General features: G+C 41.0%; 1 protein-coding gene and 1 long non-coding RNA gene across 2 annotated transcripts in view; one reads left to right on the forward strand and one right to left on the reverse strand.

Moving 5' to 3' along the window:
- The window catches only part of LOC125981859 (uncharacterized), a 38,615-nt gene extending 15,044 nt beyond the window's left edge, over positions 1 to 23,571 (forward strand). The window contains exons 4-5 of the long non-coding RNA XR_007486183.2: positions 20,646 to 20,909; positions 21,668 to 23,571. This is a non-coding gene — a long non-coding RNA (uncharacterized lncRNA). The remainder of the gene's footprint in view (positions 1 to 20,645; positions 20,910 to 21,667) is intronic.
- On the reverse strand, positions 7,705 to 25,506 carry gfra3 (GDNF family receptor alpha 3). Its single transcript, XM_049741896.2, has 8 exons — positions 25,037 to 25,506; positions 16,039 to 16,305; positions 15,622 to 15,714; positions 15,181 to 15,550; positions 14,721 to 14,830; positions 14,032 to 14,166; positions 13,330 to 13,463; positions 7,705 to 11,906 (listed from the first exon to the last, which is right to left on the reverse strand). The coding sequence occupies exons 1-8, from the start codon at positions 25,146 to 25,148 to the stop codon at positions 11,706 to 11,708; spliced, it is 1,422 nt and encodes a 473-aa protein (XP_049597853.1). The 5' UTR covers positions 25,149 to 25,506; the 3' UTR covers positions 7,705 to 11,705.
- Between the last annotated feature and the right edge of the window lie 228 nt (positions 25,507 to 25,734).

Here is a 25,734-nt window from a genome sequence, read left to right on the forward strand (position 1 = left end):
TCTATAAAGCTGTCCTCTTCTTCGGGCTAATCTTGAGCAGAGCACCAAACTATTCAGGATTTAATGCTGTTGTATGATTTAAACAAACTTTTGATCTCCAATGTTGTTAAATTAAAACACTTGGAATTATACATTAACTGTACAAGTAATGTCACACACATGTAAAAGGCAGTAAACCCTTGCAAAATGAATCTGTTCAAACAATAAAATACACTCTATAAACTTTAATGATGAATGAGAAGGGCTTAATAAAAGTTGCATCGCAGGTGAAACCAGTGAAGCAAGAAAGTATAATTTTTACACAATTCGCTACTTTTACCCGTAGTAGCTAGCGAGTCAGTAACCAGTAATTGTAGAGCCTGTAATGGACCCAAAAAGCGTTTGTAATTTAAAAGGAAACTGCAAATTAAGACAAAAATGTCATGCATTACAAGACTTTGTAATATACACAAGCTAGATACAACTTTATTTTAATACTGTTCTTGTATCAGCTCTCATTTGAGTAGATTAGCAAATAGCTACCGCTGTGGCCTGTGAGTGAATGAGCTGACCTGGTTACATTACAAATGTTGCATTGTTGAATACATTATGATTGCTATTGCGCTGGAAGGCTGTGAATCACGGACAGTAACCCAAATGAATTGTTGCTTTTCAAAAAGATCTGCCCACTGATGTCACCAACTCGCATGCACACACGTAGCTCAGCCGTGCGCCAGTGTGAGAATGGCTCCACTTTGTCAAGAAGTACAGTGTTACACTGGAGGATGTTTGGGCATTTATGTAACAGTTGAGTGTGTTTTATTTGGGGAGGTTGGAAAAGGAGGACCGTAAGAAGATGAAGGGAAAAAAGCGATCTTTTAGAGAAAGGAGGATTTACAGCTTTAAAGCTCGTGGCTGCATCTTAACCTTTGAGATATCCCATCTGCACTTCTCCTTCCTCTCTCTTAGGCTCTCCCTCCCATTCTTGCACTGCTTCATCCTGCCGTATTTCTCCACATTCCTGCAGATTTGGCAGTGTACTCTCCATCCTATCTGTGGCGGCAGAAGGGAGCAGAGATGAATCCATTAAGTGGAATAATTTCCCGGCCAAGCAAAAGTCTCCAAAAGCGCCTCTGCCATTGTGCGTCTTTCAATAGAGAGGACAGCTTTGTGTAAAGCACATCCCGCTTGGACTGTTTACTCTCAAACATTTGGACACTCTCCCTGTTAGAATCAAAGGGAAAAAAATCAGCCCACGGGTGGCCTCAGCTGACCCTTTAAAAGAATAAAAAGGCACAACGCTAGGGACCTTGCATGTGCATACCATTTTGCTTTTAGAGGCGAGTGTGTAACAAATGGCGGTCGTGTCGATCCGATGGGAATAAAAGCATGCGGTGACATCATCCTATGACCGGCATTTATGGCATTGTAACGTTTCCACCTGTGTGCGTGTGTAATTCATGTTACGAGGACATGTAATATATCAGCACGCAGGGCTTCACCTCTCTTTTGGGACCAACAAGCAAGTGGCCGTAAAGTAAATCAGCTAACTCTCGGGTATGAAGTATTTTCCAAAGGTGAAGCAGAGGCCAGGGTAAAGGTCAGGCTAGAGATGATGACAAGGGGTCTCCAGCAAACTAATGTGACTCAAGGGAACCATGTGTATATATATGTGTGCAGTGTGAAATACTAATGTGCAAATAGAGGCACCTTAAAACTCAAGGTGGAATATAAAAAAATCTCATCCAGGGAACCAGCTCAGCTCAGCTCAGTTCAGCTGTCATGCGCTTGACAGGCATGAGAATACATACAAGCCCTGAAAGTGTGCCTTCTATTCTTCTTCGAAGAGCAGCTGGATTAAAAAAAAAAAAAAAAAGAACAATGGCACCACCACACGTGCTATTTTCATCATTTAGACGAGCAATTTGATTCTTTTCTATTCTGCACTGTCGATTATTGATATAAAAAAAATAGGTTCACCTTATTGTTTGAAAAATACGGTAGATTGACTGCTCCATATGATATTTGTGACACAAGTTATGTTTGGTTCCCACTGAAGGTCCAGGTATCAAATGCATCGACTCGCACTGAATTTGCAGCTAGCTGCTTCTGATAGAAGGCCATGAAAAAGGAATAGTGACAATTTGCCTGGGGCCAATCCATTTTGTTTGCAGTTTACGGGGAAACACCTGTGAATGAACCGCGAGCGCAACGTGAACAGATATTTGCTGACTTTGACAAAAAAACAATCACTGAGTGCACCTTTAATTACAACTGTGTTTTATGTTCTCAACCCTCATCTGTGTCTTCGGAGCTGTTCATCGTGGCGTGTGAAGGTTTAACAGTGCAACGCTCTCACCCATCACAGTTTTATGCTTACGCTGACAGGCTTGCTATGTCCACTGCCAAACTTATTCATTGCCTGTGTTTTATCATTAAGGCCACGCTTGTTCTCAAGACATACATCAAACACTTCATCATCACCTCCTCCGTCGCTTTCCTCACACTTTCTGTCCTCCTCGTGCACCAATACAGCTATTTGGTCTGCACATTGATGCTGAAACAATAGCTGAGCAGATGACAAGACAGTTTGATGGGCACATTTAAATGCAACTTTTTTTTTTTTTTTTTTTTTTTTTACACTGAATTAAATGGTTGCTTTCTAGCTGCAGTAAAATCCACCATCTCATTCATACAGTCGTGGCCAACAGTACCCGTGATGGTTGCCAAAGAGTGCCTGGACAAACCAGACTCCATCTGGGAAAACGTTCTGTGGACAGACAAAACCTGTGATTGGCTGGCAACCAGTCTTGTGGGCAATGCATGCCAGTGTTTTGTTTATATCAACAAAATGAAGACTATGAAAAAAGCACACATCAAAGGAAAACTGAATTTACAGGATTATACAGATTAGCAATAGATTTTCTATATGGTATGCAAAAATACTCTGGGTTGCTAATAGCGGTGGCTAGTAGTGCTGACTGACAACATGTTGTCTCTGAGCTGATTTTAAAATGACATGTTGCATCATTGTTGATGTTGTTACAAGATTGTTTCTAATCATTAGGAGGCTAATAGGCAGGCCAGTCCTCTGGAATTATTTTGACGTGGGAGTTTAAGATCAGGGGATGCTTTGAGAATAATTATCATTTTGTTTTGTATATGTGAAGCCCTTCGAGACTGCATGTGATTTAGGGCTATATAAATAAACTTGACTTGACTTGACTTGACATGTCATTAATTCCTCTGCACAGTAGAAAGGCTTGACTTGTGACACCGGAAATAAATAGGAGTGGGAGGTGTGACCCAATACTTTTGTCTGTAGTAGGACATGTCAAAGTTTGCTTTTATTTCATCTCTTTTTTTGTTTGTTCTTTACACTCATCTCCTCCTCAATTGATGTCTTTGCTTTGCGTCTTTTCTGGGTGTTGATCCAAAGGATGACGTTTGGCATCAGGAATTTTAAAGCTTTGATCTTCACATATAACCTTTTTAGAAATTTAAATTTAAATTTCATTTAATATTTTAGGATTAAAAAGTAAACATTGGGTCTCTTTCTGTGTGATATTGCCACGATGATGTGAGCAGCAAGGGGGGTAGTTACGTGAGGCAGATGATAACTGCCTGTTCACTGCATCTGACCTCGCCTGAGGAAAACTAGGTAGACACTTAACAGAAGCAGCCATCAGGTTGTATTTGATCCGTCTCCTTCCTTATTAAATTGCATCTCTCATTATACTCACTGCTTGTCCTGTCTCTTGTCTACTAAAGGGACAATCTGGAAAAAAAAAGAAAAGGTGCAGTATTGTCACCATTTGAGTCACTCCTTCATGAACCGGGAAGCAATCTGCTCACTAACTGATGGAACAACAAACACAAATACGACAGTCCATAAATGTTCAGAGGTCAGCGCGCCGCAAATATTCATGGCAGCATGATTCAAACAAGAAATAATTGTAGCTAAAGGTTTGCGCTGCAAGTTTGATTATTAACAGGTTATTGATCTTAAACGTACGGTAAGTCTATGAATAGTTAATGTCTTGTTCGAGCACACAAACACGTCATCCAGGAAGCAGTTAAAAATCTTAGTGAGGTCAACATGCTGCTTATCTGTAGATGGACATCTGCCTTCCATAATGAGGATAACAACTGGAGGGCATCATCTAGTCTAGTTGCCTCATACAGAATCTAAGGACAGATGTACTGTTATAACCCAGCGACGTGTGATAAAAGTCGATGTGTTTTCCAAACAATTAGGCAAAAAGTATGGAGCTTTTTTATTTCGTCAATACTTTTGATAAGCTGACGTGTATGTGTTGTGAAGTGTAGCCTTGGTACAATGCTTGCTTAACCGTTTAAGCAAAAATAAATAGCTCGGGTGTTTTCAGTTGATTGGATTTCTTTACGGCACGATCTTTGCAAGAGTTTTGTGTCGTCAGGGGGAATAAAGTTATTCCAGAGTAATTGAAAAATTCAAAGTTTGACAGTTGGGCTCATTCAATATATACACTGTAATTTTCATTGAGTGGAAACACACAGTTGCATTCTTGCAGAGCTTTGGAAGAAGATTAAGGTGATGCTATTGCACACAATTTAGGGCACACTCTTGCTTCTTCACAACAGCAGCCTAGAAGACAGAAAAAACAGCAAAGCTTAGGAATAGCAAGTGGAGCTTCTGAGATCCAACACAATTTGATTGGGAATATTTACTGAATATATTATATATAGCCAATGATTTTCCTGCCGTATTTTTCGCCATGTCGAGGTGCAATCTAACTGAAGGCCAGAATGGGATTTGTTGTCAGCCACGTTATGTTTTATGGCTTATATAAATCCCTTCCTGGAAAAGGTCTTTAAATTAAAGTGTTCTACATCATCACTTACTACTATCTTTTGTTGCCTCCTCCGACTAACAAAGCTGGAAGCTATCATTTCCCCCCCCCCTCTCCAGAGACGAAATTCAAAATTTCTCTTTGAGAAGAGCCAACTTTATTCTCAGTGAAAATCTACAACACCACTTGCTCAATGACCCGTGTCATTACAGCTCCTGCCTATATATGGTCAATAAAATCAGATTGCCTTCAGCTTAGAAATGTACTATTGTCAAACTGTCCAATTTATGGCATTATCATATAATACTTTCACGGTGAGATGAGCACAAATGTTCACATAAATCTGTGTCCCCAAAACAAAATCTGCATTTTACCAAATGTGCAGACGTTGGCAGCAGTGTAATTCAGCCTGGCAGGCGTTGCGCACCCTCCTTCAATAGCGCATCACTCTTGTGTGAGCGGTGCCTAGGTAGCACTGCAGGGCATTGTTTATATGCACAATTGCTGCAGTGGGGGCTGCTAGTGTCCGTCTGGGGGAAATTGTGCAAATTGCCATTTTGTCAGATGCAGTCTGGCAGCCCTTTTATGACAGCTTTGCAAGACCAGTCAAATTGGAGCAAATAGGAAGCGGCGACTTTGGGCATTATCCCTAATGTTATTCATTGTGACAATCAAGCAAGCTGGGTGGAGGACAGAGAAATGTCAGAACAGGTGGAAGAAAAGCTCAGTGACATTTGAACAGTGGAAAAGATGCAAGTCACTGTGATATCGGCTTTTGCGATAATTACCCATTTTTACACTCGCAACCTTTTCGTCAAGTCAAATATAATCATTTGTCAACGGGGGAAAAAGAAGCCCAGCAGCTGATTCAAGCCGAGTAATGACGATCATGTCGAATTGAAGCGGTTTGCGTGCAACCTGTCAAACAAGACAAACTCACTTTGCTTTTTTTCGTCCCCTTTTATAGCTTCAAGACAAGAGAACGAAAGCAACAATTTGTCAGTGCCAAGCAACAAATAATATTAAACTGCACTCATCATCTTGAAAACCAAACCCTCTTCCAGACCAAGATTGATGACTTTGAAATTATAAAGCTGTCATAAAGGTCTGTAGAACTCGGGCCTCGGAGGCTTTATTCAAAGTGATGCTTGTGTCTATAGTCGGGAAAGTGTGGGAGTTGCATGCAGATAATAAAAGCAGAGATGGGAAAAAAAACATCTGAATGGATGAACTCGAAGAAAATATCAGCAGGTTAAATTGTTATGAAAAGCTTTTGAATATCCATTTTTCTGAACCGCTTAGTCCCCACGGGGGTCGCGGGCGTGCTGGAGCCTATCCCAGCCGTCATCCGGCAGTAGGCGGGGGACACCCTGAACCGGATGCCAGCCAATCGCAGGGCACACAGAGACAAACAACCATTCGCACTCGCACTCACACCTAGGGACAATTTGGAGTGATCAATCGGCCTACCAAGCATGTTTTTGGGATGTGGGAGGAAACCGGAGTGCCCGGAGAAAACCCACGCGGGCTCGGGGAGAACATGCAAACTCCGCACAGGGAGGGCCGGAGGTGGAATCGAACCCGCACCCTCCTAACTGTGAGGCGGACGTGCTACGCAGTGCGCCACCGAGCCGCCCTAGCTTTTGAATAGTTAAAAAAATCTTTTTAAATACTGAGACAGATTATTTTAAAAATAAATTAATAATACACATTTTAGTCAATCATTTCATGGGGACAGAAGTGAGAAGTTTTGCTCTCTTAAGGGAGCAAGCAGTGGGTGGAAGCAAACACCTCTGACGACACGGCAATTTACCGAAATAATGACTCATGAAGAAGCCTTGATGGGAAAATGATGACTACCGCTAACTTTGCTTACATTTGCAGTACTGTAATGCAAATTACCCTTGAGAGTATTTTCCAAAGTAATTTAGGAGAAATTAAAGTACAGCTCCAAACTGTAATGAGCTCCAATAAGAGTCTTTGACTGACACGGTCAACAATGTATTTATTATTGCTGTGCTAATAGTGTGCTTGGAATTTGACCCTCTAACAGAAAACAAGCTGTCAAAACAAATCAAAACAGTTTCATTATCTTTTAAAGGCAGAGACACACAGTTCGTGCGCAAGTGAAGGTAATAAACTCTATAGTGAAGTACCTCATGATCAAAGACAAGTCACGCATTGATCAGTGTTTTAATATGAACCTGCTGCATTTTGCTTTGGAGTTGGGTTCATTCTCATTTTGTTTTGTAATTAAAACCAAAGTCAATAATAAACCCAAAAAGCTGGTGCATAAAAAGAGAAGAAATGAAAACACAAATGTGGAAGGTTTATGAGGACTAAAAAAAAAAAAGAAATAAAACAGACGCAATCAGAGAGACAGATTAACAACAGTAAAAAAAAAAAAAAAAAAAACTCATTAAAACAAAAAAGTTCAAGAGTTGAACAAAAGAAATTGTAACCACCTGTCTTTTCACCCTAATAGGAGACGACGTTCACATTTACGGCAAACATCATTAAAAATGTTCCTGTCGAGGGCGTCAGTGTTCCATATCAGTGTGACAGTGAAGTTGTGTGAGGCAGCTAAACGAGATTCAAGCGCCGTTCATTTGACTACTTACACCTTGTTTTGGGGAACATGACACCTGTGAAGCCCCTGCAAGAAATACTCATTAGCTTGCGAGCACAGGGACTCCAACAAGAAAAAGGACAGGTGGGAAATTGTAACAGGCAAAGATCATTTCACGGCTGGCTCATCGTGATACGAACTGTGCATCTGTTAGAATGAACTTTCGTATGTCAGGCCAAGATAAATCGTTCAAAACTTTTTTTTAACCATTAATGTGACCTATAACTCAAATAATTCTTAATATCACAAAAACCTGGCATTGAACAGGGGTGTATAGACTTTTTTATTGATTGTGTCACTATGGTAATTATGAAGCAAAATGACTGGAGGAACTTAATACAAACAAGAAGTAGACACATACCAGATCCATAAGACAGACATTGAATTCAGACAGTCTAAATAATATACATTCACTTTAAAGAAACCCATAATATACTCTACATAATATTCTTTTGACATGCTTCCCTTAGTATGTGTCTGACTTCCTGTTCCTGCTGATTCTCGCTGTGCTTTCTTTGTTCTCGGTCCCAAGCTGGCAATGAAATTAGAATGTGTGCGTGCGTATCTGTGTGTGTTTTTCCATCGGGCTGCAGGGCACAAATTTTGCCTAGCAACAAGTGGCCACACGAGCATATGACATGACTAGGAAAGCAGATTACAAGCAAATCTTTTGATCAACGTTGTTACATAGATTACATGGACAGTACACTCTATAAAGATGCATGTCTGTGATCAAAGTATCTTGTAAAACACAATTTATTTCATTAGCTCAGTTTAAAAAAAAATCAGTCATATATTATAATTAACTATTTATGATTTTATTTTTGTAGGTTGAATGACTGTAGCTTACAGCCAACAAAAAGCCAAAATTGAGAATGTCAGAGGAACATTTTTAACATACAAATTAAAAAGGTATTTTGAAAATCTTAATAATGAGTGTTTGATTATAAAGAAATATATATATAAAAAAAAACATTGGCAAATACACAGCAGTCATTTCATTTCCATCCAATAATGTTCTATTGGATACAGAAGCTGCCAATGTGGCTTTTATTCGTCTTTTAACAAAGTGGTACACAGTTCTGTTATGTCACAAAAAAATACACTTGTTTTGTTATCTTTAACATATCATAGTCATTTTTTGGGGGGCATAATCGATATGTTGTTTTTGAACACATATTTCTGAACATCATTTTGCAGGCGGATCTCGACAATGACTATGCGATTAAAGTCATGATTACATCAAAAAATGCAAGCTACTTTAGGGTAAAATGATTTTTTCTTTTCTTTTTTTTTACATAGCTTACAAATACACACGGTGAAATGTGAGGACATAAACACACATGTTCAGTCATTAAGGCCAGCGCCACGGAACGGCAAATTAGCAGCAGAATTGCTACAACACTTAAACAATAAGTGTTTTTTTTAAGCACATCTTTTAATTCTTAGAATGTCTGGGCAGGTTATATATTTTAATCTAATTTGCAATGCCACTATTCCACATACCGGTATATTGTATATATTTTTTGCCTGTTAGCTTTTACCCTCGATGGTCAAACTGAAGAATGGCTTCTGTAACCCATCATTAACTCTCCCAGAGGAAACAAGGGAAATAAGTGTTGGACCATGCTGCCTCCTCAAGTGATTACATACAATCATATTTACATTAAATGAGAATGTATAGCAGTGCTGCTCCGCTGACGTTTACAACAAGCAAACTTTTTTTTTTTATGTACCTATTTTTATGATACATCTTTGGAAAAGGTCCAGCCTGTTTAAGTGCTCTGCAAAACCCGTCATTAGGATGGTAATAATAACACTTAATGCTTGGTAATAGTGTGCGCATGCCTTCCTTCCAAAGCCAATTATAGCTCTTATTTGTGAAAACTCATCGTTAACTTTGCTCAAAATAATGATTTAAAAAAAAAAAAATCCCATATGCTTGTCTTTACCTACAACCCTGCAACAGTGTAATTTCCCAAGAAAATGAGCCATAGGAAAAAAAATCATTAAGATCAGCAAAAGTTATTCCAGGCAGAGAGAATGGCTCAATGTGCTGCTCAATGAGCGGAGCAGCCAGCAGCCTTTTTCGGCCTCCGGTGTCTGTCCCCATCTCCATATCTTCATCTCAAACATCTGCCTGACATGACAGCAAAGTGCCACTAAAAACACATCTCCTCAGGATGAAAAAAGGTGAGAGGCTATGACAGCTGTAAATTGCCCGCCTTCCCCTAAGCCGTCCTCCACATTCCCCTTCTATGTTGACTGTTCTTGAATTGTCCCATAATTGCTTTAAATCGTTTTCTTCCCCTCCTCATTTCTGCCTTGGACGTTTATCTCATTGCCGTTGCCCCCTCTCATTACTCATCCTGCTCGGAATAATTTTAAGTGACTGGAGGTGCTCGCTGCGAGAGTCGCCAAAGGTTGGACAGACGCAATATCTCTTGCGCATGGTTCCGACTTGACTAGGCTCTCCTTGCTTTTGTCACCTCCATTTCTTTTTCCTCCGCTTACGGGCAACACTTAATGCATTGTTGTTTTCAACACAAGCTCACCGAGGAATAAGAGTCCATTTATGACCCTTCATCTACTCTAATGTACCCCGTAGGGCTAATTATCGGACTCCGGGGTAAGTTTTCTAGTGCAATAAAAGGTACATGATGTTGTAAAGATGCAAAAGTCAACTGTCAATGGTACAAAAGCAAAGACTTACTATATAGTGGACCCTTAGAACTAAAACAGTGTGGAATGTGGCATGGTAATGTGATTGTTTTTTTTATCCTTATGTGCCCTGCGATTCGCCGGTGATCAGCCTAAGGCATAGGTGTCAAACTCAAGGCCCGGGGGGGCAGATACGGCCCGCCACTTCATTTTTTGTAGCCCGCGAAGACAAATTTTGCATCGACTTTGTGTCATTACTAAAATTATAAATTGTCTTCACTTTTTAAAAATTGAAATATTGCTAGCAATTTTTATTACCATTCATCTTTTTAAACAATTTGAACAGTTTTGACTAGTCTCTGATTTCAAAGCTAGTTATTCATCAGTTTGCTGTGTAGCTTATACTGTAAATAATGTAAAGCGTTGACAGTCATAATCGTCCTTTGAGGGAAACTATGACTAAAATGCGGCCCGCGACAAAAATGAGTTTGACACCCCTGGATAGCTCGCCTCTCAAAATAAGCCACACTTGCTCACGCATACAGAAGATGTTGCACTTCCACAGTGTTGTGTAAAGCACCGTATTTTTCGGACGATAAGGTGCACTTCGAAATCCTTTCATTTAAACTCAATAACTCGTTTTATAATCACGTGCGCCTTATGAATGGATGTTGAATATTAAGTTTGACTCATTTGTTGGACTGGTTTGCTTCACTCATTGTGCAGTAACCCACCTTACAACCCAATGCGTCTTAATAAACGCTGCACTTTTTAGTCTGAAAGATAAGCTATTTTTGTTTCATGTGACAATATATAATTTTGCTAAAGATAATTTTACTAAAGCACGTGTATATGCAGAATTTCAATCTTTTAAGATGGTGAAAATGACGCCTAGGACAGAATATTTGGAATATTCTCCAAGGAGAAATTTATTTATCGTTAATGTAAAGCAGCCTGCTGGAATGAATGTGTTCAAAAATGTGAATGTTGAAAAAAGCCAAATCAGCGCTGCAGCGTATGATGAAAAAAAACAACACCGCAATATTTACATTTAATCAAATGGCAGTGCAAAAGCGAGGTTACTTTTTCGTACCGGTTGAGTTACCGGTGATTTGTTTTCAGTCAAGTCAGTGCCAAGTTTAGGTTTTTAAGCAGAGTTCCGATTGACTGATAAAGTGATCGAACTTAATGAGAGCCTCGTGTGAAGAGGAAGAGCCGACGGGGGGAGCGGATAAGAAATGCGGCTGCCCTGGATGCGCTAGAGCAGGCTGCTTCTGCGATTTTGTCTTGGAGAGCACGTACATTGAGTGTGGCCTTTGGCAATGTGCTTCTTGTTAAAAGAGGGGATGTACTTTTGAGTGCGAAGCAGGCTCTGGATGGACTGTTTGCCCAAGCAGCACTTCTCAGTTCAGCCATGCACTATCTGCTCTGGAGCTAAGACACAGATCCTGCTGCACTACTGATATCTTTTAACTCTTAAAAGGAACAGGAGTTTTCTCTTTTTCAATGAAAGCTTTTGCAGTTCATTCTGGCAACTTCTCTCGGGGCGTTGGCATGGGTTTTGAATTTGGAAATGACAGAAAAATGAGAAGAAGATGCACATTTTAGATGGTCCCACAGTCCCAGTCCAGGATGAGTAGAGACAGCAACAGGAGTGGAAAGACGGGCACCACTGAATTGGCAGCTCCTCGCTGCCTCTCTGTGGCCCTTGACTCAGTGTTGGAGTCTTTCTCAGAATATGGTGGGATGATGTTAAATTCCTCACTCTTAACCTCCTCTTGCACCACTTCCTCACTGGTCTCAATCTAGAAATGGAAATAATTCAAATTAGAAAAGTAATGTATCTTTGTTGAGATTCATATTCGGGAACTATAATAACCTTGGTTCATATATTGTTAGAATTTTACCTCCAGAAAAGTTGTAAAAAAATATTTTGTTTTCAGCTAAAATAAAATCAATTTCAGTGGACAGCAATATCCAAACATATCAATGATATAGGTTTGGATGAGTTTACCTTTTTCACCACTAAAATAATATCCTCCCATTAGTAAGTTAACATCCAATTTTGATGAATTCCCTAGCGTAAAAGGAATCTACAGGTAATGGCAGAAAGGCGCATTGTGGCATCACATCGACCTTGACAGCAGAAAACAATCAGCTCATCCTTGAGCCCAAATGAACATTTGTATTAAATGTAACGAAATTGGCCCCTGGCAATACTGAGACTGCAATCATAAAAACGGAATGGATGAGTGAACAAGCTCGAAATACAATTTTTTCCATCTCTGGATGTTGCCGAGGTGGAACAACAACAGGTTGATATCTCACTTCAATTGTTAGACGTTAGGTAAGGCATTGTTGGCTGCAGCAAATAAAACATTTACGCACGCTGTAGTTTCAAATTATTGCGTTGGCACATCACAAAAAAACAACAACTTATAATTGTTTTGAATTTTTCAACAAAAGATATGATTTGATGCGGGCCAAGTACATTACACATACATATATTGTAAGTCCCCAATTTAATGGAAATGGTGGTCTCAGTAGCCACTCACTCCACTTAAAAGGTTCTATTTGCAGCTGTAGCGGATGAAGCCGATAGTGTGTACACTGTAAACACATTTGCTGCTCTGTGATGTGAGCAGGAAACAGCTGTCACCATGGAGAGTCACTCACCCAGCTGTCGACCTATGTCAAGATGCTTTCTTGAGGCCCAAAAGTGACGATGTGCACTTTCACCCCCCACTAATGATTAATTAAGTGAATTGATGCATGCAAAGAGTCATATGCTTAGCACATATGGCCGTCATTGCGCTGCACTGACCCTAACAAACTATCGTCAGTCACTCCGGACATGCTCTAACACGAGATCGCACACGTTCAGCTCACCTACGTCAAATCAAAATAAAAAATAACTTTTTAATATTATTAAATAAACGAGGTGTATTGAATGTTGAATGCAGCCCACCTGTGGCAGGTTTTGCAGCAGTGGGAGGATTATGGCAAAAGAAAGAGAATATACAGTGGAGGGGTGTGCATACATGAATATTAAATGTTGAGATGTGGCAGACATCCTTCAGCTAAGCTGTGACCACAAAGGGCAGGAGTGGGTTAGAGAGGCCCCAAATCACTGTTGCGGTAGCGTTTTAGTTTTAGTTACACTCTTCCACTGAGCTTGCAGTGTGGGTTAAACATTCATGCAGTGAGGCAGTGAGAGGGCTTACTTACGGTGGTAAATTCCGGAAGAGAGTTGCCGGCGTGAACCTTCTCGTCGCGGACTCTTGGGGAGGGCTCGGGAGCTGGAACAGGACTGGTCTCAGTGGGGGGTGCCACGGAAATTCCCATGGAGCTGATAGCAGCACCTGAGGCAGAGTCAGCAGGGGGTGTCTTTGCATGCTTCATTATTCATCATCACCAAATCCTTCTGACTTCTCTACTCTGTCCTATATTTGAATACGTGATGACTGCGCTGTGAGGGTTATAAAGCCGTGATTTAACTGAGGCATTGAACTTTTTCTCCTTTTCTTATTCTCAAGAAACCTTCCTTTTTTTTTTATGAACAACTTTCAATGCACTAATGATAATAACTAAATAATAGATCATGCCTGTGATTGGCTGGCGATCAGTGTAGCTGTGCTGAAGGAGAAACGTAGCAAGCCAAGCTACAATAAAATGACAAAAGTAGCTTAGCAACATAAAAGTTTTTTTATTAACAAAATTTCGTAATTGTACTGTATCTATGCATTACTGCGAGTGACCCTAGCCTAGCAGTGAAGTAAAAAAAAAAACATTTTTGGAAGTTGTCATGAGCTTGTTAAGGCTGTATTCTTAGAGAAATAAAAATACCTTTGTTACGATCTGATTTATATTGAACTAGAGCCGATGATACAGCCAGAAGGGACATTGTTGAGTCCACCAAATGACACTTACGCAGACAAATGTTGTTTTTGAACATGTGCAGGATACGCTGACAGCCCTGCCATTCGTTGCCGCTGCCGTCACATGTGCACCACTGGGACACTTCTGTACTGCTGTTGCTCACATAGTTGGGAGTCATAATGGTGCCTGCATAAGACAGCAAACATCAGTTTTAGGTTTTCTAGGATATGATTAATCCTCCATGCCTTTGCTGAAGTAGACGAGCGATGATATCCGCACTCAGGGTCAAAAATATTTTTGAAAGATACAGTGGAGGAAAAATGGGAAAGGAAGACATTTTGATGTGTTGCCAGTAGAAATACAAATGGGATATATTTCTGACAGGAATCCCAAAGCAGCAGCAACATAAGTGCTGGAAATGCCAAATCTTTGTATTTTTTGTTGTTGCTGCATAAAGTAGAGGGTATTTTATGACTTCTCTTCCTATGAGGACATTTTGCCAAAATGTTGAAAGACAATTATTGCAGACAAACAATCCAGCAAATCTAAAAGCAATAACAATTTGCGAAATGAGTAAAGAGACATTTTCTGGGAGGAAAAAAAAAAACTGATTATAAAAGCCAAATATCACTGCAAGACACCTGCTGATGAATTGTAATAATCCTTCACGCTACATTCTGCTTTTCCCGCAAAACGATTCCATCGCCCAACTTTCTCTCCGCTTTCATTGACTCACTCACCTATGAGTCCGGCGTAGGCCTTGAGGCACATAGCTCTGCTTTCTCGCATGCAGCCAGAAGCAGACAGAGGAGCTGGCTGACAGTTGTGTTGGAAATCAGCAAAGCGGGATCTGGCGCACACGCGTAAAAACACAATTTGTGAATTTTCAAGTTGCATGCCTTTGGGGTGCTGATATATAGTCATTCTGCTTTGGTTGCAGATGATCATAAACTATTCCATCAGATGTGGAGTAAGATGCTCAATCCAACATTGCCGTTATCGTATAAAATAAGTGCATTTTTGCATCACGACCTGAAAATGACTATTGCTGCTGCCCATTAACAATGAAAAGCAAACACTGCAGTCCCATGGGTAGCATGTTCTAGAAAACGTATCCAGTTCCTCTTTCTTCTTTGCACCGATTGACTGACAGTAATATTCAGCTCCTTAGCTCTATAATGAACATGCAACCTTTCTCACCTACACAACTCGTCCCTGGAGCAGTAGTTCTGCAGACTGAGGCAATTGGGCTTCCCCCCTCGATCTTCCCCCTTGGTGTTCTCCTCGTAGGAACAAGATGGAACGATGGTTTTCCTGCGGCGTTCCCCACACAGAGTATCGGAGCAAGGGCAGAAGAGCAGGGCGAAGCTGTACTCCTCCGGGACGCGCTCCAGGAAACGCCGCAGGGCTCGGTGACATTTCTGACGGTTGCAACTGTTGTCAGAGGCCGCCGCTCGCTTGGTGCACGCCACTACGTACTCGGAGCGCAGTGAGCCGCATTTCTCAAACAGGCCGCAGTCCTGGGCTGCCTTGAGACACTGATTGTGACCATCTACAGACATGGAGGAACCTGGTGGGCCAAAGAAAAGTTGTCACTCCAAGTAAAAAATCCTGAATGCATTCTCCTGTTTGTGGCCGTACCTGCCATGATGGAGGCCATGTGTGACATCTCAATGTTTCTCACCAGGCTGAACTCCAGTTCTTCGTAAGGGGACACTTCATACTCATCATATGCTAAAAACAGAAGTGGAGTCTTCTTTTAGTTGGTTGCACATAAGATTTGCACTTAAAAGTGTTTTTATGAATAAAATAATAATAGTTAATTTACAGTGTACTTTTTGTGACATTTTTGTTTAGGGCTGCATGGCACGTTTTAGCTCAATGAACATCTAAGGTATCCATGAAAGTATGCACTTAATCTTTGCTCACTTGACTTTGTAAAGGCAGAATTTTTAATGCTGGATCTTGTTACATTATGCAGAAGTGCATACTGTCATGGTCAGTGAGTGTAAGTAAGCATTAAACACACGCACACAGATGGCAAATCTTAAATCCCACCTCCAAACCTCACAGTCCAGTAGATCCTGAGGCAGTGTTCCTCCCTTCGAGATCCACGCTGACATTTGCACACTTGAAGGGGGCGATAGCGCTGCAAGGAGTTTTGAGCCTCCAGGCATTCGGTGCGGGCGTCTGGGCCGAGCGGCGACACCGCCTCCTCAGCCGAGCAGTATTCCAAAACGCGGTAGAGAACATTGCAGGACTGCTCCTGGGTGCAGCCCTGCTCAGCAAGCAGACAGTCTAAGGACGCCGACACCGGTGTGCTACCTGATGGAGACACGGTGATACATTGTCTTTGCGAAAGAGTCTTAGCTGCCGGGTTAATTGTCCCTCTGTTTGTCGTTGGGCTAAATAGATTGTGATTAAGACAACAGATCAAATGAATGGTTCTCCGTGGACACACCGGAGAACTACTCATTATAATAACCGCAAGGAAGATTAAATTGAAAGCCCACAAGTGTTCTTCATTCACAATATGGTCATAAAACGCTGCAGTGGGTGGGCTCATTGGATTGATTGACATTCGGGGGGCCATCTGAGCTTCTGGAACAGGCAGCTAATATCGAAGCGTTGTCTTTTGACACTTGAGCACATTCTTATCAGGTTTGAAACGCACATCTCGCACGACACGATATCCTCCAATCTCCAGCTTTTTTTTTTCCTTTTCCACCTCCGCTTCGACTTCAGAGGCCTTCCTCGTGTCACTCCCTAGAGTGCATATTAGATACCTATTTGTGTGTCACTTGCCGAATAGCATCGTATTCATGCGCTAGAAACATTGGCCTGCGTCAAACAGGATGTTGTTACACAGCCAACTCTCAGATGCCGCATGCCCAATCTTTCCGTTTGCAGTTCAGCAACCTTCAAAAGTATTTCCAAAATATTTGCCCAACTGCATATGGGAATGAACTGAATTAACTGAAAACTAACCAACGCCTCGAGAATTGTTATACCTCACTGATATCAATCTCAGACAGGTTTGATCATTAGTTTCACAGCTAAAAAAAAATCTTCCTGAAATGCGCAGAGGAGTCAAATACTTTACTGTTTAGTCGTTTGGGTGTGTTTGGAAAACCCTGCATGAGACGGTATCCAGATATAAAATGAATGAAACCAAAGCTTATTTTTAAATAAACTGCAAAGAAAGATCTATTATTAACAGAAGTGTGGCTAGGGGTGTTTGTCCGCAGGCGCGTGCAGGCTCACTTACATTAACATATAGATTACACGCGCACACACTCAAATACACAGCATTGTGTTAAGATTGGTCACACACTTTGATTAAGCTCCTGGCGACTGGCGGGGCAAAGCGCAGCTGCCATCGCATTCTGCTGCCGCGTATTTGGTAATCTCAGACGCCACATGAGGTCCACGTCTCACTCACGCATGAAATATATCATAAACAGAGGCGAGGCTTTATTGCCGCTGCAGGAAACCTGCCACGGCTCCTGCCGTGACTCCACGGGCCAAGGCGGCAAAACCATCATGGGCTCGTAAAAAGCAACGCTTATCTTATCGAAATGGTTGGATCCCTAGATCATTATGTGTACGGAGCATCTGTGTTAAATCTATAAAAACACACAGTGTATCTGATACATATAAAGTAGTACTGAGTTGTGCTCATTGATTAAATAAAAATATAAGTCTTGAGGCAACAGTGTGCCTTTGAAGAACTGAGGATGAATTATGGTGATATGTGCGCCATAATACACTCTATTGATTTCTCACTGGAGCGATTAATACGGAGTGTGCCGGAAAAGATGATGAGGGTTCACACCATTCATGGGAGGCCACACGCCAACATTCGCTGGGAAGTGATTGGCTGTGGCCAATTCATCTTCTCGCCATTCAGAAGCGTGGGATGGATGGCCGACCATCCACGATGCCGGCCAGTAATTGGAGATGAGAGGAGAGTGTGGAGAAGGAGTGGGAAGTCTGCTGGGAGACGGGGAGTGTGACGGAAAGAAATTCCTGCATGGAAGTCACACTAGTGAGGAGGCGAGGGAAGGATGAAAGGCACTCACTGGACACAACTGCACAAGGTGCCTTTGAGGAGTATTTGTCTTACCCGTCAAAAATTGAGAAATTCTTCACGGGGCATCATGATCATTGTTTTAAAACGATGCTGTGTGGTTAGAGGTGCTTGTTGATCAAACTCCTACACTCTTCCCAAAATTAGTTAACCTCCCCTGAAATATGCTTGGATGCACAGGTGCAAGAGCAGATAATGAACTTTTGTGTATTTTAAGATTTTTCCAGTTGTTTTTTTTTTCCACCAGTTCCCCATAGGAAAAATCTTCATCAGCATTTTTCAACATTTTTTGGGGGGGGGGGGGGTTGTAAAAAAAAAAAAAGAAAATTGTTTTGAGGCCCCCTAGCTCCTCTAGTGTATCTAAACTTATGTCAATGAAAGGGTGGGCAGAGGCATTATTTGCTTTTATGTCAGTCAGCATTATTTAAATAAAAACAATATAACAGCAATAATCACATAATAAGGTGTAAAATCTAAATGTAATGAAGTGAATAATAAAAGCAAGCCCACCTATAATAAATACATGTCAGAGCTCCAGTAGTTTGAGCAAATGAGACACATGGCTTCATGGACCAACGTCCAAATTAAAACTAAGTACTCACATTACTGTACAGTTAATGGAATGTTAATGTAAGAACAGTGATTGACCTGCAAAGAAAAAAGGGCACACTGGAAAGCAGGGTACAATGTGCTATGACCAATTTCTTGCCAAAAGTGTCTTTTGGATGTCGTTCAACACAGTAAATTAAAAGACATATCCTGTAAAAAAAAAAAAAAAAAGAATGGGCTGAGCAGATGGCAGATAGGTCTAGTAGACGTCCAAGTTCTCTGCAATCACCGTATTACTGACTCCCATGTCATGCCAACAATTAAAATGTATTTATTCCCCAAGGAATTAAGGATTAAAACATGGCACCATCCCTTTTTGGAGTGTGTGTGAAGGCTTTTCACTTTGTGTTAAGAGTCGCGGGTGAATTAATGAATGAATTAATTGTGTATTCCGGCTTGTGTGCGCTGAACTCGCCCCTGGACAGAGTTGTTTCCTTAAGAAGGACACAGTTGGTTAATCAGCCATAATTAAGGCTGCTCTTGGTCCTTGCTGATGCAGCCCTTTCTTCCCACTTTCTCCACCAATCAGCTCATTGTCCTCCAACGTCTTTTAAAATTAAACATATGCTTTGCCACGAAGACTGCGGCGACTGCCTTGGGCATCCTCACACAAGCTGAATCTAAAATTGTGTTTTTATCATAAAAGCTCATCTTATTTTCTCTATGTCATTTTCAAGTGAGTCTACATTTTCGGAATAATACCAAACAGCACTCATTATGATTCAGTGCAGTCCTAAAGCACTGCAAAGTACAAACGCAATTTAATGTTAATTACGATAGTGAGGTTGTCAATCAGTCGAGAGTATTACACTTGGATAATTGGATCTTGTTAGATTGAGTGGGTGTACCGAATGACAACGCTGAAATTATGTGAACTGAAAGTCATCATAAGAGAACAAAGTCATATTATTACGAGCAAACCTGTTTGGCCTTTTCTAAGGCAAGGAACCGTATTTAGTAAGTCGGGACTTACCTTTCTCATTATAAAGGTCTTTTCGCACTGCACTTAGTGAAGCACAGCAAGCCGTTGATATTGTGTAGTGCTGCTGTGCTGTGCTGAGAAAGGCCCGCTGAATATACAATTACAGTAATCCCTCGCTACATCGCGGTTCATTCATCGCGGTTTCACTACATCGCGGATTTGTTTTCCAAATTAAAAAAAATTTTTAAAGTCAAACTAAAACTTCTAAATTGAGGAATTATGGCACAAAACTTGCCCACACGCCAGTAGAAGGCAAGTTGTGCCCACACAATTGCAGTGCGTACACTTGTACCTTTTTATATAAAAAAAATTATAATAATAAGAGTTCTAAAAACATATTTACAGTGTTGTACCTTGTTATAGAAAAACTGTTATACTAATAAAAGAGTTCTAAAAACATATTTACAGTATGTACACTTGTACCTTGTTAGAAAAAATGTATAATAATAAAGTTTGTTCCCAAAACATATTTACAGTATGTGTTAAGAATTGTTATGAGTCATGTTCTACTTTTATATACATACATTCATGTATTCTGTACTTACTGTGTCTCATGACAAAAGAAACTTTGAGACAGTTCAAAGTTATAAAACTGAGGAGAAAGATTGCTATTCTGAATATCTAATTTAGCGTATTTGAGTATTGCAAGCACTATATAATTGAAAATGTATTAGAATTGGGCTTCCTTTGTAGGCTTTCTATGATGTTTTGAGCCGTCAGCCTTGACAGAACAAAGACCCAGCGTGAGCCCAGTGTACAGAGGAGGATGTAATGAGGTTCTTAATGCTGTGGATTGCCTGACTGCCCTCTAACATAACACCTGAGAGAAGGACATTGTGGCCAAATTGATTTTGGAGACAATTAGGTCAAAGTCATAGATACTGGAATTGACCCGCCTGCCAGGAACAAGCAATCTCATCTAGGGGGGGGGTCCAATCTTGTGATCGCCATCCGTCAGCTATCGTGTCCACTTTTGTCTTTCAGCCACTGACCCCATGCGGTGGGCCACCATTGCTGCCGCCCACCCCATCTCCACACCCCCAACCAGTGAGACACCATGACCCCATAAATCCTGCCAGCGAGGCCACTTAGTCTCATCTTCATGTTAATTTGCATGAGTGTCCTAATGTCTCCACATTCCAGTTTCTATTTTCTTTAGGTGCAAGGCTTTTCCTCTACCAAATATCAAATATGAATATCAGCGCTTTGAACTAGCCTTCCGTCATCCCATCTCAGCCTATTATAAAGGTACATCAACACAATACTGCTCTAGTAAATTTTGCAAGATTTTTTCATCTTTAAAAGGTTCTCATACAGATAATAATCTTGTAAAGTTTAAATGGACCTGTAAAACGTTCCAGTCGTTGAGACAAAATAATTTTTTTTGCTTGTCATCATCCCAGGTCTATTTTGAATCTCCTCCATTGGCGTATATGTGGGTATAAAATTTTAATGATTAATGCGTCTCCGCTGGAGGGAAGGGAAGTGCTAAACACGATGCTGCAACAGAGCTTTGGTCCACCGTTTTCGGCCATGCCTTTAAATTATTGCTGAAGACATAAAAACTAAGGTGGAGCCAAAACACTGAAATTAATATGTTGAAGATTTGTTTTAACTTGTGTTTACATCACTATAAGTTCACCTTTATCACAATGCATGTGTACATCATACTGTCCATCCTTCCATCCATTTTCTGATGAGAGAGAATTCAGATTTTTTTGGTTTCTCACTAGCAGGACATATTTACCAAAAGATGTTCCAATCATATATTTTAGTTTCATCATCCATATAAGATGATGATGCCCGTGGCACAACAACAGAATTGAGAGGGCTCCGCAGTCTGCAGACATCTTTTTTTCTCCCCGCCGTCGGTATCTCTGATGGAGAAATTACTTGCTATTTAGTCCTTCATTTTTGCAAGCAAAGAAAATTGTATTTCTGAGCTAGCGGGTCTTTGCGAGGTAGAACGTAGTTGCACCTGCTCTAATCAGTTTTCATGCACATAGCCCACAGAGACAGCTCCAGCAGAGATGCGATGAACAGAGTGAAGGAGAGTAGAGCCGCTTCGAAAGCAGCGACGGCAGACCACTCAGAATCAACAATTGCCTCATAAGAGCACTACATGGACCAACGTCTTGTTTTGATGAACCCCGGAATGCGGCGCCACATCATCATTTCTCTGGCCTGCCTCAGGTGTCACATCAGGCACTCGTGTGTGTTTTCTCTTGTGGCTTTGTCAATATTTCAGGCTCCTTCACAATGGCAAACTGTGACGTGCCATATGGTTTCTTGGCGGTGATGGAGATTTTGAATCAATGTGTGATACTTTGGGCCACAAAAGTCTTTTTGCTGTGTCAGATGAAGCGGAACCACTGTGAGTTGTTCAATCTGTAGAATTGACTATTGTAGGAAACTGTGGGAATAGAAATATAGTGAACCTAGAGAAGGCTAACTGTTAGCTTCTTTGGTAACTATAGTTGTAAGTAAAGTAAAATTCTCAAATTTGTTCGTATGCGTGTACTTAACGTTTCAATTAAATAGCCCTCGTGATCCATAAAGTTGCCTTTGGCAATTTAGTTTTCTCGCTAGAAGCATTATAATCCAAATGATCTTTTTACGACATCAGACGACTGAAATGATGAGCCATTCTTTTATTTTCCCTCATCTTGGTGATGTCCAGTGGGCGTGTAGCCAGTTCAATCTTTGTGCGCAGTCGGCCAAAACACAACCGAGTTACGGGCACGCACTTTGGAAAGAGACAAGAAGAATACAGCGACAACAGTGGGCGGCCTTGTCAGAAAGATAAAAAAAAGTCTCGTGTTAAATCCTCAAAAAAATAATACGACTTGAGCAGACTGCACAGACTGAAATGAGCTCTGGGAAATTGTTAGACCGCAATCAACATCCACTAAAACGAAGAACCAAAATAGCCACAGTCCATCTCACGCTTCAGGTCATGTGAATAATCCACAAGGGCTTTGCAGTGCAGGGGTCATCGTTAGCTTTAATGTCATTTAACAATGACTAGCTTCCGATTGATTTGCCTGACACTTGCATCCTTTCAAAAAAAAACATCTTTTCAATCTGGCTAAAAGAAATACTCGCATTACACAGCGGGAGAGCTCTTTTGAGTGCATTTCCGTGCTGACCAGCCTCACCACAATGCTGAAATTGGAACGCCGTTTCCATAGGGTAGAAAGCAAAGGCTGCATCTGCTGTGTACAGACAGGTGCAATCCTCCTCCTCCTCCTCCGATCTTGAATAGACACTTTAATGACAACTTTGGCGAGCTTTCGCCCGTGGCTCTGTGGCTTGTCAGTGGTGACAGACATTTTGGGAAAGGCTTGCTCTAAAGCGCCACGCTGCCATTGTTAAGGTGACAGAGTTGTACACGGCCAAATGTATTCAAATCTAAAAATAACACTGCATGAAATGGGATTTCACAGCTCCTTCTCTTCCACTGTTTTTCTCTAATACCTATAGAGGAAATTTTAAATCAGGTGATTTCTTTTTAAGGTAGGTGTGAAAGTCTGTCGCTGACGATTTGGATTTACGTCGAAAGAGATCACAGTTAAATACTAAGCAAAAGAGCCTCTATGTGGCATTTTGCCCTCCAACAAATGTATTTATTAAAACAAGATTAAATTACATTAACCATAAGACTATTAGTGGAAAATTCTCGATTTCAAACATAATATCAATCCAATTTCCTGTTGGCTCACCTCGGTAACACACGTTCTAGAAAATGTTGCATATGTTATAAAACATGCTTTCTGGCTAATTATATTAGGCGCTTCACGCAACATTATCCAAAAAGTGATAAAAAAAACCTCATGTCCATCAAGTTGTACCTGGTCAATAAAGTCGCGTTATGAGATGTATATGTGGACCATCAGATTGTATGTGGATACACAGCCTGAGGACAACACACATACACACATACACAACCTCATCAAGTTAATGAGTCTGCTCGCCTTGAGCAACGAAGAGCCATAAAGCAAAATAACATCATTTTTTTTGTATGGATTTTGCAGATCAACAAGCATTTATGCTCCACTGGAGGCCTGCTTTTCAGCCGCCACAATTTTATCGATTTGATCATTCAGGAAGGGTGCCACAGGAGAGGATCATCCAAATTTACTTCAACTCCCCAAAAAAATTGCAGTCAGTTTTTTTTAATTACATTTCATCTCAGTGTATTTTTCCAATTTAATCAAGGCAAGTGCCCCACTGATGACGTGTCATAAAGCAGTCTCTTATTTTACTGCCATTAATTGCAATTTCTGACATCATATGAAATGCTCTCCGCAATTGCCATCTAATGCACATGTTATGTACCATGTCACTGATTTACACATGAGCTAATGGGAAGAAAAGCCTCCTCTTAAAGGGGAATACCAGATAAGTGAGATGTCTCCATGATGTGGCACAGTCCAATCAATACATGCTGCCCCCTCCCACTTCGCCCCCCGCCCCAATCATCATTCCCTTTTGGAACATGTCCAAAGAAAGAAGAAAGAGTGGCAACATGATGTCATCCACATGTACACTACGCTGCCTTGGAAATTAATTGCAAATGGGCTTAATGGGAGCATTTTGTCAGGCGAAAAGGCTCCACTCCAACCTGGGCTGTTATGGTAGCGCACGTGGTAGCTGTAATACAGATAAATAGCTAGGCTAGATGTGATTAAATAGGCTTTATTTTTCTTGACCAATTGTGTTTGTATGTGTGAGACAGTCAATTTTACTCTTGACAAATGCTTCCCTTTTAACCCACCCCCACCCAACCCCCTTAAAAGCATTTTTTCACCAACCGCATTTACATGATGCATTTACAAGAATGCAGATAGCAGCAGTTCTTAATTACTCTCTTGTCATAAAAGCACTTACAATGCACAGTATTGCAATTTTAATATTAACTCCGCGGTCGCCAAATTTTCTAATGCACTTCAAATGATTTTTTAACATGTTGCCAGATCCAAAACAGATATTGATTGCATAATGTGCCTTTGTGAAGAAATATAACATTCATTCCTAGATAGATAGATAGATAGATAGATAGATAGATAGATAGATAGATAGATAGATAGATAGATAGATAGATAGATAGATAGATAGATAGATAGATAGATAGATATGTCTCACTTTCACCATCTTAAACTTTATTAATGGCTTTAAACAATGACTGCAAGCTTGTCTCTGTTTTAAATTGACGTATCGATTCATGACTTAACTTAGTTGCAATTAGATGGATCTGTATCCATCTAATAATCAATTTAAATACAGTAACATCGCACATAGTGCAAGGCAAATATTTACCAGAGACGTGAATTTCTCAAATGTGTTAAAGGTGTCCAAAAGCTGAAAGTGCTTACCTTGGGAGAAGACCTGAAGCAGGAGTCCGATGAACATCATCCTGTGCGCGGACATCGGACACTTTTTAAGAAGAGGACTGTCAACTGGCTGCTGCTCACTGAGCTTCCACATGCAAGGCTCCCGTCCTATGAGGAAGATGACGATGAGGATGCGCTTTGCACGCGCACTCTCACCGATCGGGCGGCCAGGTAAGAGATGCACAAAAGTTGGCCAACAGCAGCAACACCGCGGACGCAACCAAGCGAGTAGCGACCGTGCACGCTACTAGTGGCGGCGCGCAAGTTCTCGCGGTCTTTGCTGCTCCATCTCCGTCCCTTATGTCCACACTTTAATTGATTGAAATGTCCGAGAGAGGTCCCTCTGCTCCGCTCACAAGCGCTCATATGTGTGGCTCCACAGTTGTCCTTTTAGTGAAGTGGGGCTACGCGAAGCTCGAGTCGCTTGTTGTTATAGGGGTCACGTGATTGGCCCCTGGAAAAGGAGGAATAATCCCGAGAGCTGCTGCAAATGTTTCCTCCGGGGCAACAGCTGTGCGCGCGGACATGACATGATGGACAGAAGTGGGTGCTCAATGACAGCGAAGGGGAGAGTAGACCTGAAAAACATACTGTCTTTATCTAGCCTTATGTCATATATATTGTGAGGCTTAACTTTTTCCAACTAGAAATGCATGAATGGAAATAGGCTTGCAAAGGGG

Source organism: Syngnathus scovelli, chromosome 15 (assembly GCF_024217435.2).
Source record: "Syngnathus scovelli strain Florida chromosome 15, RoL_Ssco_1.2, whole genome shotgun sequence".
In the NCBI taxonomy this organism is placed as follows: Eukaryota; Metazoa; Chordata; class Actinopteri; order Syngnathiformes; family Syngnathidae; genus Syngnathus; species Syngnathus scovelli.